At 36.3% G+C, this 21,505-nt stretch overlaps 1 protein-coding gene across 4 annotated transcripts in view; it reads right to left on the minus strand.

The window, feature by feature from the left end:
- LOC128227192 (P protein-like) overlaps nt 1-21,505 on the minus strand; it is a 55,327-nt gene that overhangs the window by 32,258 nt on the left and 1,564 nt on the right. For all 4 annotated transcript variants that reach the window (XM_052937484.1, XM_052937482.1, XM_052937485.1 and 1 more), the window contains 5 exons: nt 15,296-15,410; nt 14,615-14,745; nt 10,505-10,658; nt 9,542-9,641; nt 5,474-5,580 (listed from right to left, as the gene is read on the minus strand). In XM_052937484.1, the coding sequence (XP_052793444.1) occupies nt 5,474-5,580; nt 9,542-9,641; nt 10,505-10,658; nt 14,615-14,745; nt 15,296-15,397 (594 nt within the window). In that variant the 5' untranslated portion in view covers nt 15,398-15,410. The remainder of the gene's footprint in view (nt 1-5,473; nt 5,581-9,541; nt 9,642-10,504; nt 10,659-14,614; nt 14,746-15,295; nt 15,411-21,505) is intronic.

A 21,505-nucleotide genomic window follows, 5' to 3' on the forward strand; every position in this document is an offset into this window, starting at 1 on the left:
AACAAATTGTTTCACTTACGCTGCAAACAGTTCGGGATTTCACTGCACCTATGTGCGGAAGCAGAAACTGGAAACGTTCCCACAGTCTCCAGGCCTTGTCAGTGACTCCTTCTACTTCAAAACCACTCCCAGATGGAGTGACCTTCTTGTTCTTGATTTCACTCAGCTTGGACCTTGTGGACTGATACCACTGTTTGATATCCTTGGCATCACGGCCTATAAGTTCGCTCAGCTCCTCCCACTTCCTCTCCCTGGATTGTGTATCCCTCCATTGGTCTCTGTGTTTGTCGTACAGGAAGTCATTGGCTAACAAGAACTCACGAATCTTGTCCTGATCTTCCTCGGAGATGATACTGAAAGTACACAACAAACAAAGCATTTGAAAATAATTACATAGGATGAGAACACATGCATTTTCCGTCATATCTCAACACGGGCTCGACATAATTTTTTAAATGGAATGATTAAGCAAATCACGAGCTTAACATGAATGAAAAAATGGTAGGAGTTGACATATTTTTTTAAAATTTATTTAAAATTAATTACAATGAATCAGTTTTATATTTTTAAATTAATTAGATATTGCTGAAGTGCATGTAATGCTACTAACACTATGCGATTTCTGGGCTTCTTGGTCTTTGACTTGGGTTTGGTGTTCTGAGTGACGTCTTCCTGTGTCTCTCCACCATCCGTACTGTCATGAACATCAGAGGCATCGTCATGAACAGAATCACAGGATTCTTTGCCGACTACTGTAGAATCATTCCCACTCATCATAGGAGAGACGTTACGAGGTTCAAGGACATCCACTGAGCAGTTCTCTGGGGAATGCTGCTGCTTGGATCTGCCACTACCGCTTCCGTCTTTAGCACCAACTGTACCACTGGCACCGTGGCAACAAGCACTTCCCCTGACGATGGATCTTTTTGTGATCTGTGGGACCTCATCAGAGGCAGTCATGGGGGTCTTGCATTTGTCGGATTTCTTAAATTTCTTTTTGCAGGCATTGTCAGAGAAGTTAAGTCCAATGTGGCGCGGATTAAACTACTGCAGAAACTGGAGCAAAACTACTGGCGACGGCCTATATAATACCGAGCAACACCCGACATCACCAATCGAACGCCGTTCTGTCTCCGACTAGCCACCGATTAGTCACTCACAAAATCTGACTGGTCACCGATCAAAAGCGTCTGGCAACCGATCAACAGCCGATGAGTACGTATAAATACCGATTGGCCATTTACAAATTAAACCCACCGATGACACGATGGCGGCAATCGATCGATCACAGATTGAATCCCTATTAACCACCGATCAAAACCGACGAAATCCCGCATTTTGATTTTCATCTTTATTCTATCGGTGGTAAGTATTAGTTGATCGGTTGCCTATCGGTGGCTCATCGGTGATATCGGTTGTAGACAGGTTGTCAATCGGTAATTTGTAAACTAATTTCACCGATCGAGAATTTTAAACATGTTTAAAAATCCCAATCGGTTATTTTTCACCGATATAACTTATCTTTTCCCAATAGCAGTTGATAGGTGGAAAACAGGTGACCAATAGGTGATATCAATGTTAAATACGTTGTCATCGGTTCACTTCTAAAAAAAACCCGATCAATCACCGATGGCTGTGTGTAACTGGGGTGTTAGAGGCAGACATATATAACTTAGAACACTCTCATATCTCAACAGAAAGTATGTAATTATTTAATTTCTTTTTCAGAACCATGCCCTTGAAGTCAAGAAGATGATGTGTAAATCGTCTGAATTGTTTGACATTTGCAATTTACTTACATTAAACATTATTTTATAAGAATTGTCTTTCGCTGTGTCGGGTTGGATTATATGCAAGGTTACTGCAGGTGGGGTGGTTATTGTTACAGGTTTTAAAGTTCTGGTATTTTTGTTTGCCTTTTTTATGATAAGATCTTTTGAGCAGTGTCCATGTCACTGTGTAGGCATATACAGTCCCGGGCAAAGATTTCTGATCAATCTCTTCTTATGACACTGTGTATTTGTTCCCAACCTCTGTAAATTGATCTTAATCTAATGCACCAGTCAATTGTAACCACGCCCCCCCCCCCAGGTCCAGGGAATAGCGGGGACTTTGACTTTTAGTCCAGCAAACCCCGGGTAAAATCCCCGCCCTGCGGGGACGAACTGTTGGTAAAACCCCGGCCAAATGCCCCCCCCCCCCCCCCGCACCCAAGAGACTCTATATAAGTAAATATCTCCGCTAAATTTGACACTAAGACAAAACCACCGCACTCACACGGCCATGCGGGGCCACCTGGAAAGTAAAAACACGGCCCTTTTCCCCGGCTATCCCCAGTATACCCCCGGACCTGGGGGACCGTGGTTACAATTGATTGGTGCATAATTGCCTAATTGTCTTATCAGATCTCTGATCTGAGTATCCTGCTGCGCAGTATGGGATATTTTAAGATAGAAATGGACCCTTAATGGCCCTCAGCCGATAAACCTACCGGTAAACACACGAAATTGGCCCCTACTGTCAAACCAGTGTGATTAGAAGGAGATGCACAGCAGGGGATTATCATGCCAAATATTCCTTAAATTAGGCCTTAAAAGGGGGAGGGTCACTTTTAAAAGGCTTAAACTAGGCCTTTAAGACACACAACAGTCTGATCTTTAGTTCTATTGTTGGTTTTTCGTATTGGAAGTTATTCTATCCAAATTGGTATATTTTTTTACGAGATTGTTTAATCAAACTGCTGCGGGAACAGTGTTTCCAGGATTCGCCATTCAGTCTGACACCATATAAACTTAGGTCAACAGTGTATTTATAAATCAACATGAACAAAACTAGTAGGAACTATATGAGAAGCAATAGAATTATATTGTAACAACAGGTTATTAAAATCTCAAATGAGTAAAACATTATAACAACATTTAAACTAAATGAAGAGTCAAAGAAACTGTTTTCAACTGAAGAAGCTCATACAATGTGTACGTCTGTCACACCGCATCTTCGTCAATCTTGTATGATTATTATGATTTATAGGTGATTAACAATTGACTGTGTTTATCAATCATTTATATAGTTTGTTTTATACTGTATCAAGCTCAAAGAGTCTGTGGTAGGTCTGTATTTTATTTTGTTGTGAAACATTCTGTCCAACTGCTAATGTGACATACTGCTAATGTTACTCATTCTGTCTTGTGGTAACACTAGCACATACTCGCAATTAGCAATTTATAATATATATGTTTAATATCAAAGGTAATGATAATTGCACCATATTAGAGACATTTATATCACCACAACAAAACATTTATGATTATAGCTAATCTGATCTGATATAAAAAACAACAACCTATGTTTGCAGAAAAAAAAATTCTGTCTTGTTGTCCAATTTGGGTTTGTTTCAATAAATTTATTTGAGAAAAACAAAACAATCTTTAATTTTTGTCTGTACAATCTGTTTTATAGATAAATGAATCATTTAGTGCAAGACAAAATACTTCTTTGGATTAAAATATTTATAAAAAACAAGTTTTTACCGGCAATATTGTAACACTAGCACAAATGGTATGGTGATACAAAATTCTTTTTTTTATAAAAATGCATGAATAAATCATTGCAAATGTTCTAAAATATGATAGATAAGAAATTGCTGTAAAAGATTATGTTAAAATCACAAATCTGCAATAAATTTTAAAAATCAATATTCGCCGGAAACTTTTTGGTCACCAAAACGTGAAATCTGCCATATAGAAAAAACCCATCAGCCCCGGGGTGTGGCCAATTTTGACCCCAGGGCCATAATTTGAACAAACTTTGTAGAGGTCCACTAGACGATGAATCATGCCAAATATCTAAGCTCTAAGCCACGTAAGTTCAGAGGAGATGATTTTTGAAGTTCTCACTATAAACATATAGAGAAAACCCATGACCCCCGAAGGGGGTGGGGCCAATTTTGACCCCAAGGCCATAATTTGAACAATCTTTGTAGAGGTCCACTAGACGATGAATCATGCCAAATATCTAAGCTCCAGTCCAAGTAAGTTCAGAGGAGAAGATTTTTGAAGTTTTAACTATAAACATATAGTGAATACCCTAACACCCCTGGGCGGGGCCAATTTTGACCCCAGGGCCATAATTTGAACAATCTTTGAAGAGGTCCACTAGACGATGAATCAAGCCAAATATCTAAGCTCTAAGCAACGTAAGTTCAGAGGAGATTTTTGATTTTTTTAAATATAAACATATAGAGAAAACCCATGACCACCCAGGGGCGGGGCCAATTTTGACCACAGGGCCATAATTTGAACAATCTTTGTAGAGGTCCACTAGACGATGAATCATGCCAAATATCTAAGCTCTAGTCCAAGTAAGTTAAGAGGAGAAGATTTTTGAAGTTTTAACTATAAACATATCAAGTATACCCATGACCCCCCGGGGCGGGGCCAATTTTGACCCCAAGGCCATAATTTGAACAATCTTTGTAGAGGTCCACTTGACGATGAATCATGCCAAATATCTAAGCTCTAGTCCAAGTAAGTTCAAAGAGAAGATTTTTGAAGTTTTCACTATAAACATATAGAGAATACCCTAACCCCCCGGGTTGGGGCCAATTTTGACCCCAAGGCCATAATTTGAACAATCTTTGTAGAGGTCCACTAGACGATGAATCATGCCAAATATCTAAGCTCTAGTCCAAGTAAGTTAAGAGGAGAAGATTTTTGAAGTTTTAACTATAAACATATAGAGCATACCCATGACCCCCCGGGGCGGGGCCAATTTTGACCCCAGGGCCATAATTTGAACAAACTTTGTAGAGGTCCACTAGACGATGAATCATGACAAATATCTAAGCTCTAGGCCAAGTAAGTTCAGAGGAGAAGAATTTTTAAGTTTTCACTATAAACATATAGAGAAAACCCATGACCCCCCGGGGCGGGGCCAATTTTGACCCAAGGGCCATAATTTGAACAATCTTGGTAGAGGACCATTTGGTGATCCTACCTACCATATATCAACGGCCTAAGCCTTGTGGTTTGGGAGAAGAAGATTTTTAAAGTTTTTCCTTTCCATTGCCATGGCAACCAGAGTTTTGCATGGAATTTAATTCTTTGAACAATTTTCAAAGGGGACCACCCAAGGAACATTCCTGTGAAGTTTGGATGAAATTGGCTAAGCGGTTTATGAGGAGATGTCGTTTAAAGTAAAAGTTTACGGACGGACGACGGACGGACGGACGCACGGACGCCGGACAAATTGTGATCACAAAAGCTCACCTTGTCACTATGTGACAGGTGAGCTAAAAAGGGTAAGCCCTGGTTCCTTTCAAACTGGTAGCAACTGAGAGCAACTAAGATTTATTACATGAAACCCATCAATTAATTGTAAAGAACAGAACATGGACAGATAAAATTGCCTAATTTTGCTGACCACTAAAGAACCTGAAGAAATCTACATTAACACTTAAACCATTCGTACATACGTTTTGTATCTCCACAATGATGAGATCTTCTTCTTGACTGGTTTCGTTTGTCGACAGATCAAATGGGCCCCTCAAGACCAGGCTCTGCATCTTTGAATGGTCTGTGTCTGAAAATATATCACCATTTCTTTAATAGACAAGAGGCACATCAGTGCCTGTGCTCCACTGGCCAAAAGGTTCAAGCAAAGACCACCTAACGAACATTTTCGTCAAGTTTCATAGAAATACAATCATCAATTTTTGAGGAGAAGTTATTTAAAAATTTTTTTTACTTTAATAGCTCTGGCTGCCATGTTGTGCAGTGGACCGAAATGATTTGGGCAATTTGAGTAAAGGAGCACCAAACATATATTTCTGTCAAGTTTTATCGAAAAAAGGTCATCGGTTTCGACGACAAGTCGTATAAAGTTTTTTTTATTTTTTAGCTCTGGCAGCCATGGTGTGCAGTGGACTGAACCATTTAACAAATTTTGGTTAATGACTACCCAAGTAACATTTCTGTCAAGTTTCATTGCAATACGATCATCGGTTTCTGAGGAGAAGTCGTTTAAAGGTTTTTCTATTTTTATCTCTGGGGGCCATCTTGTGCAGTGGACCGAAACCATTGAAGCAAATTTGATAAAGGACCATCCAAGGAACATTTCTGTTAAGTTTCATCAAAATCTGATCATCGGTTTCTGAGAAGATGTTCTTTAAAGGTTTTTCTATTTTTTTGCCCTGGCAGCCATGTTGTGCAGCGGACCGGAACCATTTGAGCAATTTTGGTTAAGGACCACCCAAGGAACAATTCTGTCAAGTTTCATCAAAATCTGCCTATCCGTTTCAGAGGAGATGTCGTTTAAAGATTTTGCTATTTTTAGCTGTGGCGGCCATATTGTGCAATGGACCAGAACCATTTGAGCAATTTTAATAAAGGACCACCCAAGGAACATTACTGTCAAGTTTCATCAAAATCTGCCGAACCGTTTCAGAGGAGATGTCGTTTAAAAATTTTGCTATTTTTAGCTCTGGCGGCCATATTGTGCAATGGACCGGAACCATTTGAGCAATTTTGGTAAAGGACCACCAAAGGAACATTCCTGTGAAGTTTTGTCAAAATCCGCTTATCAGTTTCAGAGGAGATGTCGTTTAAAGTAAAAGTTTACGCACGCACGCACGCACTCACGACGGACAATCTGTGACGACATAAGCTCCATGGCCTTCGGCCAGTGGAGCTAAAAAACAGATGCTTCAGCGTATCTGTAATTAATATGAATTGAGCAGATTTTTTTCTAGTTTAACCAAATTTACTTCATACCATTTGTAAAAGAAAGAAATCTCAAAACTTTTTCAACATTTTTTCTTAGTTCAGGCAAACAAGCAGAACTCCAATTTTATATTAGTCAGAGTGGTGGGCCCTGCTATACATAATTTATGCATAGGGTAACATGACTGGCTATGGCAACACTAAGGCTATGACAACACCAAGGCTAAGACAACACTAAGGCTGTGACAACACTAAGGCTGTGACAACACTTATGCTGTGACAACACCAAGGATATGACAACACCAAGGATATGACAACACCAAGGATATGACAACACCAAGGATATGATAACACTAAGGCTGTGACTACACTAAGGCTATGACAACACCAAGGCTATGACTACACTAAGGCTGTGACTACACTAAGGCTATGACAACACCAAGGCTAAGACAACACCAAGGATATGACGGCTCCAATACTATGACAACAAGAAGGCTGTGACAACAATAAGGCTGTGACAACACTAAGGCTATGACTACACTAAGGCTGTGACAACACTAAGGCTGTGACAACACTAAGGCTATGACTACACTAAGGCTATGACAACACTAAGGCTAAGACAACACCAAGGATATGACGGCTCCAATACTATGACCACAAGAAGGCTGTGACAACACTAAGGCTGTGACAACACCAAGGCTATGACTACACTAAGGCTGTGACAACACTAAGGCTGTGACAACACTAAGGCTATGACTACACTAAGGCTGTGGCAACACAAAGGCTGTGACAACACTAAGGCTGTGACAACACCAAGCCTGTGACTATACCAAGGCTATGACTACACTAAGGCTGGGACAACACTAAGGCAATGACAACACCAAGGCTGTGACTATACCAAGGCTGTGACTACACTAAGGCTGTGACTATACCAAGGCTGTGACTACACTAAGGCTGTGACTATACCAAGGCTGTGACTACACTAAGGCTATGACTACACTAAGGCTATGACAACACTAAGGCTGGGACTATACCAAGGCTGTGACAACACCAAGGCTGGGACAACACTTAGGCAATGACTACACTAAGGCTATGACTACACTAAGGCTATGACTACACTAAGGCTGGGACTATACCAAGGCTGTGACAACACCAAGGCTGGGACAACACTAAGGCAATGACTACACTAAGGCTATGACTACACTAAGGCTGGGACTATACCAAGGTTGTGACTACACCAAGGCTATGACTATACCAAGGCTATGACTACACTAAGGCTGGGACTATACCAAGGCTGTGACTACACCAAGCCTGTGACTATACCAAGGCTATGACTACACTAAGGCTGTGACTATACCAAGGCTGTGACAACACTGAGGCAATGACTACACTAAGGCTGTGACTTTACCAATGATATGACAACACTAAGGCTTTGACAACACTAAGGCTGGGACAACACTAAGGCAATGACAACATCAAGGCTGTGACTATACTTAGGCTATGAAAACACCAAGGCTGTGACCACACTTAGGCTGTGACTTTACCAAAGCTATGTCTGCGACAAGGCTGTGACAACACTAAGGCTGTGACAACACTAAGGTTGTGACAACACCAAGGCTGTGACTACACCAAGGCTGTGACAACACAAAGGCTATGACTACACTAAGGCTGTGACTATACTTAGGCTATGAAAACACCAAGGCTGTGACCACACTTAGGCTGTGACTTTACCAAAGCTATGTCTGCACTAAGGCTGTGACAACACTAAGGCTGTGACAACACTAAGGTTGTGACAACACCAAGGCTGTGACTACACCAAGGCTGTGACAACACAAAGGCTATGACTACACTAAGGCTGTGACAACACTAAGGCTGTGACAACACCAAGGCTGTGACACACTAAGGCTGTGACAACACTAAGGCTATGCCAACACCAAGGCTGTGACTACACCAAGGCTGTGACTTTACCAATGATATGACAACACTAAGGCTGTGACAACACTAAGGCTGTGACAACACTAAGGCTATGACAACACCAAGGCTGTGACAACACTAAGGCTATGACAACACCAAGGATGTGACAACACTAAGGCTATGACAACATTAAGGCTATGACAACACTAAGGCTGTGACAACACTAAGGCTATGACAACACCAAGGATGTGACTACACTAAGGCTGTTACTACATTAAGGCTGTGTCTACACTATGCTGTGACTACACTAAGGCTGTGACTACACTAAGGCTATGACAACACCAAGGCTGTGACATCACTAAGGCTATGACTACACTAAGGCTGTTTCAATACTAAGGCTGTGACAACACTAAGGCTGTGACTACAATAAGGCTGTAATTACACCAAGGCTGTGACAACACTAAGGCTGTGACTACAACAAGGCTGTGATTACACTAAGGCTGTGACAACACTAAAGCTGTGACTACAACAAGGCTGTGATTACACAAGGCTGTCATTACACCAATGCTGTCATTACACCAAGGCTGTGACAACACCAAAGCTATGACAGCACTAGTGCTATGACAACACAAATGCAATGACAACACCAAGGCCATGACAACACCAAAGCTATGACAACACTAATGCTATGACAACACCAATGATATTACTAGTATGACACCAAAGCTATGACATTACTAATGCTATGAACACACCAAGGCTATGAAAACACCAAGGCCATGGCAAAATTAACAATATGAAAACAACTCTCAACTTTTCTTTGAAAAAAAGACCAGCCAAAAGCAGACCACAGAACGTCAAAATTGCTTGTTTAGTTTTAGTTTTCAGACAAACCTTGCAATTCTTACCTGGTATCCTGACCATCTTTGAGTGGTTATATTGAATGGTAGTCTGGTTCCACTCCTCACCACTAGTATGCTCAACCTCCTCATTCACCATGATAAACATCTGCAAGGAACCAGTATATATCATGTAGAGTAGAAGACAAAATCACAACTTTCCACTGGGGATCTGATAAAAAATCTGCAAATGGGCGAGAGTGGCTATTGGTAAAGATGTTCTCCCCTCACCAAAGAGGTTGTGAATTTAAGTTTGACAAAAACATGTGTTTTCAATGGGCCTCACATCAGATTTTAGACTATGACTCAGAAAAGTTTAGTGTTCACAAGAGCTGACAGACTGCCATTTCACCTGCCAAATGAAATAGAGTGTCAGCTTCACATTTTGACAGAGGGAATTTGAACAAAGGGAAATAACTTTAAGAATACTGCAGCTAGAGTCATGGTTTCTATGCATTGCACTTGTCCTCAAAATGATCCATCTGAGTATGAAGTGTTAAGTCCGTAACTTAAAGGCTTTTGGAAGGAATTACGCTCCAGATAAAAATAAAGAATGGAAATGAACAAAGAGCGATAACTCAAAAAAGATAATAGCAAGTGTTATTGTTTCTTTGCACTTTATTTTTCCTCAATATGATCTTTCTGTAAATGAGGTTTGAAATCAATACTTAAGCATCTTTTGGACTTATGCTCCAGACAAAAAAATATATAAAAAAGAACACAGTGCAATAACACAAAACATATTGCATATATTTGTATGTGAAGTTTTAACTTTCGGGTCTGGCCCAGGACAAAAATCAAGTATAAAAATGAACAAAGGGCAATTACTGAAGAATATCACAGCCAGAGTTATGGTTTCTGTTCACTGTACTTTTCCTCCATATGATATATCTGTTTATGAGGTGATGTATCTGTAGCTGAAGTTTGAAGTCAATACCTGAATACCTGAAAGGACAGAATGTTTAAACTTACTGCAGCTACGATTGTGATGGCCAGTAGCACAAGGATCTTGACCTGCTTGAAGATTTTTTTCTTGCCCATCTTTCTTATTTTATCGTAACTGATGAGTGGACTTGTATCATTATCCTCTTCATCATCATCATCAACGTCCGTCAGAGACGTGTGACTGAAAAACATCAGCAAAATGCATTATGAAAAAATGAGCCGCTTGTTTGCTCTCCTACATGTTACAGCTTTGAGAAGGCAATAGAGAGGTTGCAAAAGTTATTTGAACTAGCATGAGTGGAAGACCATTTGTGAGCTACATATGTCACGTATGTGTACTTTCTTCACATTAAAGCATATACCGGTAGTCCATATCAAGGACACAGGTAAAAGTTGAGCCCCATGCATGTAGATATGGGTTGGTTTGTGCAAAGTGAATGGTATGACAACTACAAAATCAAGAGGAAAGCATTTGATTCATTTGAGTTGACAAGCCTACCAGTACACATGGAAAGAGATTTCCAAACGTGAGAAGGCCGACTGCAACATATACTTGTATTGGTAGCTATATGTACATTTAGTGTTTTGCATGCTCTCATTTAAGCTTACAGCTTCAACAAATGGATAGCTCAGCTACTTTCTAGTAAAAGTTTCAGCTTTCATGAGATAAACGAAACACCTGCTTTAAAATTCATATATTTAATATGGAGATTTTGAAAAAAACATGTTACATGATGGCCAGTTATTGGTCAACATTATGTGTGGGGGTAATCATACTGTAGGTACATTATAGTGAGAGAGAGAGAGAGAGAGAGAGAGAGAGATTCTTTATTTCCTCCGATATGAAGAGACATGACACATTATAATCAGAACATAATACAAAGAAACATATTGAACAAAAATTTACATAAATTATATACAACAAATAAATATATCAGATAAGAAGATTAACTATAAATAATACATTTAGTAATACTGTATGATAACTATGCATCTATACATGTACTAATACAGTGAATGAAACATAGTTTTGTAATTTCATTTACCTTTCCCCATTCTACGACGTCTTATTGTTATTGATTTGTTTACATATATTATAATTTTTTATTTATATTTTGAATTTCTACCATGCTAGCCCAAAATAACCTAAACGATGAAAAGCGAAAGTCTAGGTCATAATCACGGGAGTTGTATCCGTATTTATACAGGATCCTAATGTACTTCAGTGCCGCTTTGAAAGCCTTGACTCTAACTGTGTCCTCTATAGATAGCTGCGGAAAACCAGTTAAATGTTCGATTAATTGCTCATCGGGTTTAAGATGACTGAACTCAAGGAAAACTTTGGCACTAAGACATTTACATAACGCTATCCATAAATCGTCTCTAGAAGAGCTCGAGATTTTACAAAACATTATTTTGTGCAAAACCATTTGTTCTGTTATTATTTCACATTCTTGGCATTTGGACACAAAACTTCTTGAAAAATATTTACTAATAATCAGCATAGCAGTCCTACAATGTTTCAGTTGGTCTCTATACATGTTACTAAACTGCCACATTACACAAGGTTCATATTCACAATGGATAGACTTAAATAATCGTAGGTTCACATCGTTTTCCTGTGATATTTTGTAATTGGTTACAACACGATTATTTATAGATTTATTTACAGTAGATCTCCAGCTATCATGACTCGGAAAAATTGCACCTCTCTGGAAGTGGTATAATACATGTATTAGATTATATTTGCCTAAGATTCTGTAAATGTCTGGAATAAATCCTGTTACTGCTTTTGGTTCGCTTTCGAATTTGCATAGTCTTAATAGGAATAAGTTTTTTAACCTTTTTGTGTGATCAGTACGGCACAATTGTCCGAAAAATAGTTATTTTCTTTTGTCTATATATGTTTCTATTGAGTAGATTCCAGCACAACTTAACGCAATCACTGTTCTTGTATATACTGACATATTTTGCATATGTTTCACACATATTCTGTGGGCTTGTTCTAGAGTGAATATATGATGATCCTGTAGGTCACTCCACAACTCGCAACCGTAGAGGGCCTTCGGGATCACAGTGCTAAGGTATAATTTTTTTATAGACAGCAGATGCATTGCATTGTCATTTAAGCCATTATCATTTAAGCTAAAATACGTGCGACGTAATCTTTTACAACAAAGGTCAACCGATGTGCTTATGTCGTTAATTTTATCGGAAAATACTCCAAGGTGTTTGTAGCTTATGGATTCCGTTACTTCTCCGTTACAAATTGACCAATGCCTTTTACACTTTTTAAAATCGCTCTGTTTTTCATTATATACAATAACAGTGCATTTATTTTGATTATATTCATAACGATCATTTTTCGAGTTTTCGGAACAGACAACCATCATCGATTGAAGGCCTTTCAGTGTTAACGAGAGCAACATCATATCGTCCGCTACTGTAGGACAAGCAAAAGAGGTGTCATGTATTTTAAGAGCACTGTCATGGCAGTCCAGTTTTTCTATTAAACTATTTATGTAGATGACAGAATAAAATAAACTTAGACATTGGCCTTGCCTCGCCCCTTTTCGTATTTGGAACCATGTTGACACGATATTGTTTGTTCGAACACAGCTGTATATTTCTGTAAGCATATTTTTTAGTATTTTGAGAAACTTAGGTGAGATCCCAATGTCATAAAGCTTGTAGACAAGTATTTCAAAGTTTAAGTTGTCAAATGCTTTTTTGGCATCTAACTAACACGCATACAGTTTAGAGTTGTTTTCACGTGTGAAATGTATGCATTCTTTAGCCATAAAAGCGGTAGACATACAGTTTAAGCCTTTTTGGAGCCCGCCTTGTAATCCGTGTATATGTATGTTGTTATATATGTTGATTTTGTTGATTATAATCTTTTCATATAGCTTTAGAATTGTGGAGCATAATGATATCGCTTTGTAATTGTTAGGATCTGATTTTTGTTTATTTCCGCCTTTGAAAAGTGTCGTAATTATCCCCTTTTTCATTTCGAATGGACAATAGCCTAATTTGGTCATGCTTGAAAACAGTTTGTTTAAGAGATGGAGTAAGATATAGCCTCCGTACTTAATGTTTTCATAATATATACTGTCATACCCACATGCCTTATTATTTTTGCATGTTTTAAATGCTGTTATGTCATTTTCTATTATAATAATATCACTGCTGTCTGATGATTTAATCGCTTTGTTAATCGTTTTAAGTTTTTCCTGAATATTTGAAATATGATTATCATTAAACGCATTGGAGTTTGAAGGAGTATACAAGTTTTCAAAGTACATCTTCCAACCATTGTTAATATCTTCAGGGCTTTTGCATTCTATACCATCAAAAACCATTTCAAAGGTTTTTTCCGGCGGTTTTTCTTTCGTCTGTTTATTAATTTCCAAAATGCATAATTATCAATTTCAGCAGTCTCATTTAGTTCAATTTCAACTGTTTTGTTATATACTTATATACTGTAGGTACATTATAGAAAATCATCAAAGTTACACAAGTTTTCACAATTAAAAACAATAATTGGTAATTGGTAATAAGAGCCTTTTGGTCATCGACATTTGTTTAACACTGTACAAGTACATTTAAATGAGTGCACAATTTTTGTTGAACCGTGTTATTACCAATTATATCCCAATTAAGGCAATAAAAGTGTTTGTTTCTAATTTCACTGCTCCCTAAAATAGGCTAGGTAAGGCTGGATTTTTTAAATTGTTAAGTAAAGTAGTATCTTAACATCATTTAAAACCTAGACGCATTTTGATCTGGATAATGTTAACTAGCACTCTCTTGAGAAACAATACATTTACACATTTTTTGAGATACTAAGAAAAAAGGTACCCAAAAGGAAAAAGAAAAAAATATTAACAGTGAGAAAACAATTGATGGCAATACAAAAATTAGAATCCTTTGAGAAAATAAGGGACTTTCGAGGAATTTAGGGTAGGTCATACCCGGGCAGACTAGAAAGGTTTTCTTTATGTTCATCGTGGCTTTTTACATAAGTTTGTGACTGTTCATTATTGATTTTTTCTTAGCAAAAGAATGTTTAATATTTATGTTCTGGGTGGAACTGATTCAAAACCAATTGTTCTGGTGGATAGGCTCAAGTTTTACCTTCTGTCATTCAATGTATCAGGTGTCCTGTCTGGAAGAGTGCCATAACTGATGGGCGTAGGTTCCCGAGAGTTGAACATCAGGGTCTCGGATTGGTTACCGTTGGTTACTGTCTCATACACACTAGTGTCCTGAAACAGTGGGAATAAGTGGAGATACAAATTATGAGTCATGTTGAATATCTCAGAGGGCAAAATGATCAGATACAAGCATTTTCTTTTTTTATGCAATATCAAGACAGCGTTCCACTTAAAAATTCAGTCCACATTTCTCAGCCTGCATGGTGATCAATTTTAATTACATTTAAGTACAAATCAAATTTAAGTACATTTTTCATTACGTATATATGCACTTCGAGATAGTATTTTTCAGGCAAGGGTTAAAGATGTAACACAAAGGATTACAATTCAGCTAAATATTATAGAATTACTTATCATTTAAATTATTATAAGGAATGATCAAAGTTATCAAAATAAAATTACTACTGCAGATTGCAAATGTTTTGCAAGGGCCTCATATTTGCAAATCAATAATATTGTGAATTTTAAATCTAGTCAAATTTTATTTTTAACATATCTTTCCATTCATTAATAATGATTCCAAGTGACACAAATTTGAAAGTGCTCATTATTGATCCAAATAAAAAATTCAAACATTAAACCACATGTTGTTCCTACATACAGGAGCACTGAGTTGACTCCCAGAGCGATTGACGGGCGTGTTGGACCGGCGAGGGTTTACGTGAATTTGACCCTCAGTCACACTGCTGGATCGCCTGTTCATTACTTGAGCTTATCTGGAATACCAGGACCAGAAGTCATATCAAACATTGTTGAAATGTAAAAAGAACAAATGAGATGCATTCAGTATGACCTGCACCTTATTAAAGCTCACATTTCATTTGCATTGAAGGATGGTTTCTAAAATTTCCTTTTATTTATTTAATTGCCAATCATCTTCCCTTCTATATACACATTTTTACTCCTCTTTCCATGACCTCTGATGACAGGGGCAACTTTTTACACTATTAAAACTTGATAACAAAGACGTATTCTAGATGTAGCCCAAGTGGTCATGTATTTAAAGAAAATGGATGTTAAAGCCAAAGTTCTCTTTAAATCCAATAGATTACCTGTGTATCTTCCTATGACTACCTGTGTTGTAGTTCTGTAATGTTAATGTTGAAAATCTCTGATGCATTTTTGCTGATATTTGCAGGAGCATAACTCATCATCTATTGAATACACAATTATGTGTCTCACTACAGATGATCAAGGAGCATAACTCATCATCTATTTAATACACAGTTATGTGTCTCGCTACAGATGATCAAGGAGCATTACTCATCATCTATTTAATACATAGTTATGTGTCTCGCTACAGATGATCAAGGAGCATAACTCATCATCTATTGAATACACAGCTATGTGTCTCGATACAGATGATCAAGGAGCATAACTCATCCTCTCTTTGATACACAGTTATGTGTCTCGCTACAGATGTGTTTATTGCCACGTTAACTAACATGTGTAAAAAATTAAATGCAAATTCTATGTGAATTTCAGATGATCAAGGAGCACAACTTAACATGTGCATATTGTCACTGGAAAAGCGTGTAGGAAGCTTTATTTGAATATCTTGAATACAATTTGAGTTAAGGCCAATGATGACTTTTCACACAACTGACAACACCTTGGCTTTGACAGTCACATGACTTTTTCCTTTGACAAACAGACCATCAAAAATAATGCGCTAAGCGACCTGGGTTTGTTTCTCGGCATGGGCACATGTGAGTTTGTGTTGTGGTCACCAAGCAGGACAAGTGTGTTTCCTGTGAGTTTTCCAGTTGCTCTCCGTCACAAAACCACACTCTTGCTTAAAATCGTGCCAACAAGAGTGATTGGTATAATACATGTGGAAATAACTTGTCTCACAATTGTTGTAAAATATATAAGTTTAAAACTAAATCTTAAATAATGAAGATATAAACCTTCATACTTCAGAGTTAAATGAAAATCTGTAGACATCTGTTAACACCAAAGCCATGCATATAGTTAAAGCTAATAAGAGACATGCATTTGATTTATAACTAGTTGAGGTTTCTGTTGACAATCTCCGAAAAATATATCTGAACTGAACGTGACCTTACAAATATTGCTCCTTGTGTACTTTAAAACAGTCACGAGTGTTATTCCCAATGTTAGATATGCCTGGTTGCTTTGGTTATACAGTGCAGTTTATGGAGGTAACAATGAGAAAGCCATACCATACCTTGGCATTTACTCCGTTTTCAACAAATTGCACAGATTAATATCAAAACCAGTTTTTCAAATATGACTATAAACAGAGTTTACTTATAGGGTTCACTGAACAAAATGTTAAAATCTGGGAACAATTGACAATTTTGTTTTGGATTATGATATATGAAAAAAGAATAACATATAATAACTTGCTGACTTTATTATATTTATGAATATGTTATTACCCCCAGTTTTATCAGATATTTCCTTTGAATATATTATTAATATATATATTTCAAAGAGCATGCAATATTCTGTATCTTACATGCCATATCCCCTTGAGAGGGGGAAAAATCCCCCCAGAATTTTTATCCTTCCCCCTGATTTTTTTTAGGGAAATTTTACAACAGGCAATAATTACAAAGTGAAACAACAGTCTGTGAGTGAAACTGAATGTAAACAAACAACTTCACATGGGAGGAAATGTTTACAATGAATATTTAAAAATGCACTCTTACTCCCCAATAAGATTTACCACATTAATACAAATGTTTAAATATACAAAAAAAGGATGAATAAATGTATAAAACAATGCTTCTTATAAAATACTGTTTTTCTATCTTATGAGATGAAAGTAGATCACAGTAAATCTTTAAGCACTCACCAATCATTTAATATTTTTGCCTTTTCTGTTAGCAAATACACGGTTACAATCTTGTTATCAGTAATTCATATTATTCATAAATGCAATATGTAGTAAGTAGTTAAAGATTTATCACTCAAAAATAATATTTGTTATACATGTGTATGTATTGATTTTGAATAATAATGTCACTTTAAAAAAATATATAATTGCCAAAAGGAAACATGATTATCAACATTTACAAAAAGTGATGAATTCATTTGTAATAATGATCAAAGGCAAATTACTATTTTGAAAATGGAAGAAATAAACAATATTTATAATATGTATGCATTAGCTTTTTGTCGTCATCAACAAAGTCATCATTGCTGAAAAAATATGAAGGTTAGTCAATTAAATTTTGCTCAAAAACATATTTTTTCTATGACATAAGTTGTTCTGCTAGTGCAGTATACAGTATGTGAAAATGACATAACAGTGTCTGATAAAAATATGATGACTGATAAAGTCTTTCTGTATAAACAAGAAGGTAAAGGTTTTCATAGCAACAAATATAGTGAATACATTTTTCAATTCTTGTGTCTATTTTTTTTTTTTATTTCGCCAACTAAAACCTACTAAAATAACTAGAGATTGCTTTTTTGAAAAAGTGCTCGTCTCCCCTATTGTGCGGTTGTAGCTGAGAAAAAAAATGAATGATGGACATGAAATTTGTAATTTTGGAGTGGAGACTAACCAACAGTGAAGTCTGATTTATTCACCTGTAAACATCTACTGCATAAGGTCCTGGCTACACCGTTCTTTAGTAACTGAGCAGTAACCGTTTCTTCACCTTAAGGTCACGGCGACCTTGACCTTTGACCTAGTGATCTCAAAATCAATAGGGGTCATCTACTAGTCATGACCAACTAGCATACCAAGTAAAGTAAGTTCCTAGGTGCAAGCGTTCTTTAGTAATGGAGCGGACACCATTTCTTTACCTCAAGGTCACTGTGACCTTGACCTTTGACCTACTGATCTCAAAATCAAAAGGAGTCATCTACTAGTCATGACCAACTAGCATACCAAGTATTAAGTTCCTGGGTACAAGCCTTCTATAGTTATTGAGCATAACCATTTTAAGCTTAGCTTAGTTCACAGCCAACATATTGTTTTTTACCTGAAGGTAACCTTGACCTTTGACCTTTTGATCTCAAAATCAATAGGGGTCATCTACTAGTCATGAACAACTAGCATACCAAGTATGAAGTTCCTGGAGCCAAACGATCTTTAGTTATTGAACAGAAACGGTTTCTTCACCTCAAGGTCATGGCGACCTTGACCTTTGAACAAGTGATCTCAAAATCAATAGGGGTCATCTACTAGTCATGACCAACTAGCATACCAAGTACGAAGTTCCTGGGTCTAAGCGTTCTATTGTTATTGAGCGGGAACGAAGTGTGACGTACAGACTGACGGACTTATGGACAGGGCAAAAACAATATGTCTCCCATGTGGAGACATAAAAAAACAACTGAATTCCATCAAAATCCCCTAGAATATTTAGCCTTTCTGAACAAATCCACTGGAATGGTCTCCAAAAGATTTAGGCATGGATGCAGTAAAATCCAAGTACAATTATTTCAAACTAGCAATTATAAAGCTTTAATCTATTCAATAAGGTTTATTATGTTTTAAACTGTGAAAAATGAAAAAAATGCAGGTTCTGTTTTGCAATTTTTTTGCCCAAACGTCTAAAATAGTTTCACACTGTATTTACCTCTAATCACTATGTTGATAGTTTGAAAAATGAAATAATGGTAGATTATTTATTATCATACATTCATACAATTTTATTACTCTGCCTGTTGTATGATGATGTCTGACAAACATACTTGAATGACCAACTTAAACATAAAATTATAATGCTTCATTTGTTTTACAAATAAGTATCAGACTACAATATGCAAAGTGTATTATCTGTTGCAAACTATATTGTAAAGACTTTTGCTATCAGGGATGAATTCATTCGTGATCGATAGCTTTCTATCATAGCTATATTGTTCTGATATATTTTGTACTATAACATTTAACATTCATACAATGCATAACTTTATCAACACTATTTTTACTTCTCTGATATTTGTATTTTGGGCCGGAGGCCTTGTACTACAATAAATGTTATGTTATGTTATGTTATGTTATGTTATGTTATGTTATGTTATGTTAATGTTATGTTATGTTATGTTATGTTATGAAGGATCTCACATGAGTTGCCATTTCATACAAATGTTTTATGAAACGGGTTAGGAAAACTTTTCCATAACAAGTTTAAAACTTTTTATATCATAAAAATAAATATAAATTTATATTTTTGTATCTAGAGTACAACATACATTTTCATGCCGAATTTATTAAACTTACTGACTAAAATTGATATACCGTATATATAAAACTTCACCTAGTCTTGTTTTTTTCTAACTTAAGAATACTCTTTTAATAAATTATGTATTTAATGACAACAAATGTAACATCTAACATGTATTTAACTTTCATCACATGACACTAAACTGTCATTTGTTAATTGCTTCCAATAAAGATATAACTAATATTTCATATTGTTGTTAAGGTTTGATGCTTATAGTAAATTAGTAGAGCGAAATGTATCAATGTCAATTTGTAGAGGAAATGTAGCAAAGGTCAAATTATCATACACAAGTGTAGAAACACCTTGTAGAAAATACTGTACAAGAACGTCATATGATAAAAAAGTATTTTAAAAACATGAAAAATAATGACCTATGGCTTTTATGTCTGAAATTAATATGAATTTGCAGGATGAGTGTTTTAACAATTATTATGTAAAATGTTTTAACTTTATATAAACAACACAATTTAACAATAACTTTTACATAAACATAGTACCAAGCTGGTTCATTAAAAATGACTATTGTAAGAAATCATATGTGTAACGAACCATTTCTGCAATCCAACGCAGATTTTCTTGTCCAATTGCACAAATATAAGACAGCTATAAGAATGTACCACTGTGCAGCCAGGGTTACCACAAGTCATCCATAAACCCTTCTTATACTAGCTTGGTGGGTGGGCAATAAAATTGCATATCTCATTGTATTGCTCGAGGACAGGCTCATGCACTAGCTGCTTTTTATTTACCTACTTTCACATTTAAAGCTCTTGAAATGTTTTTATCCTGAATTATTTTAGTTTTAAATGGACAAAAGTTATCAATAGTTTGATTATTTTTTTAAATAATCAGGGCCTGATAAAGTGTGCTTTAATTATGACCAGTGGCAGTAAATACTACAGGTATACTGACAGTTTCCATTAGAAATAGAAGAAAAAACAATCTCAGTGAGATTTGCCTTTAAAATGTGAAGTGCAACAACAATAATATATCTTATGTATTAAATAATTGAAGCATACATTTGAAGATGCTTGGATGATTATGCTAGAAAATGGTCCATTTTGTGTGCAGTCGATGATATTATCTTGAAACTTACTACTTGTATCAACAAAAACATTCCTGTAAATTCATCATGTGTGAATCACTAATGCAAGAACGTTAACATCAGAAAAAAATGCAATTTATGCAAAATTCGAAATAACTAAGTTTCCTTAAAACCATTACTTTTTGAAACTCCTAAGACAGAAGATACAGTGTTCCCCATAACACATAACACATAACAGACAAAAATGATATGAGTATGCATAATCATGATAGAATGACAAGATATTCTTATTTTCATTCATTTTAATTAATACAAAATACTTAGTAAAAAATAAAAATTGGGGTCACATGTGTTACTTTATATCAAAATAACTTAGTATATAAACTGGATCACAATAAACCACAACAAATGTCAAGTGAGTTTATCAACTATTGTATTATTCAAAATTGATAACCATAAGATAACTGTTTAAAACACTGTCAATCATCAGATAAGTGTTCATTACATTCACTTACTAAGGACATGTGTTAAAAATAAATCTCATAAAATCAAATCA

Source organism: Mya arenaria, chromosome 3 (genome assembly GCF_026914265.1).
Source record: "Mya arenaria isolate MELC-2E11 chromosome 3, ASM2691426v1".
NCBI lineage: Eukaryota > Metazoa > Mollusca > Bivalvia > Myida > Myidae > Mya > Mya arenaria.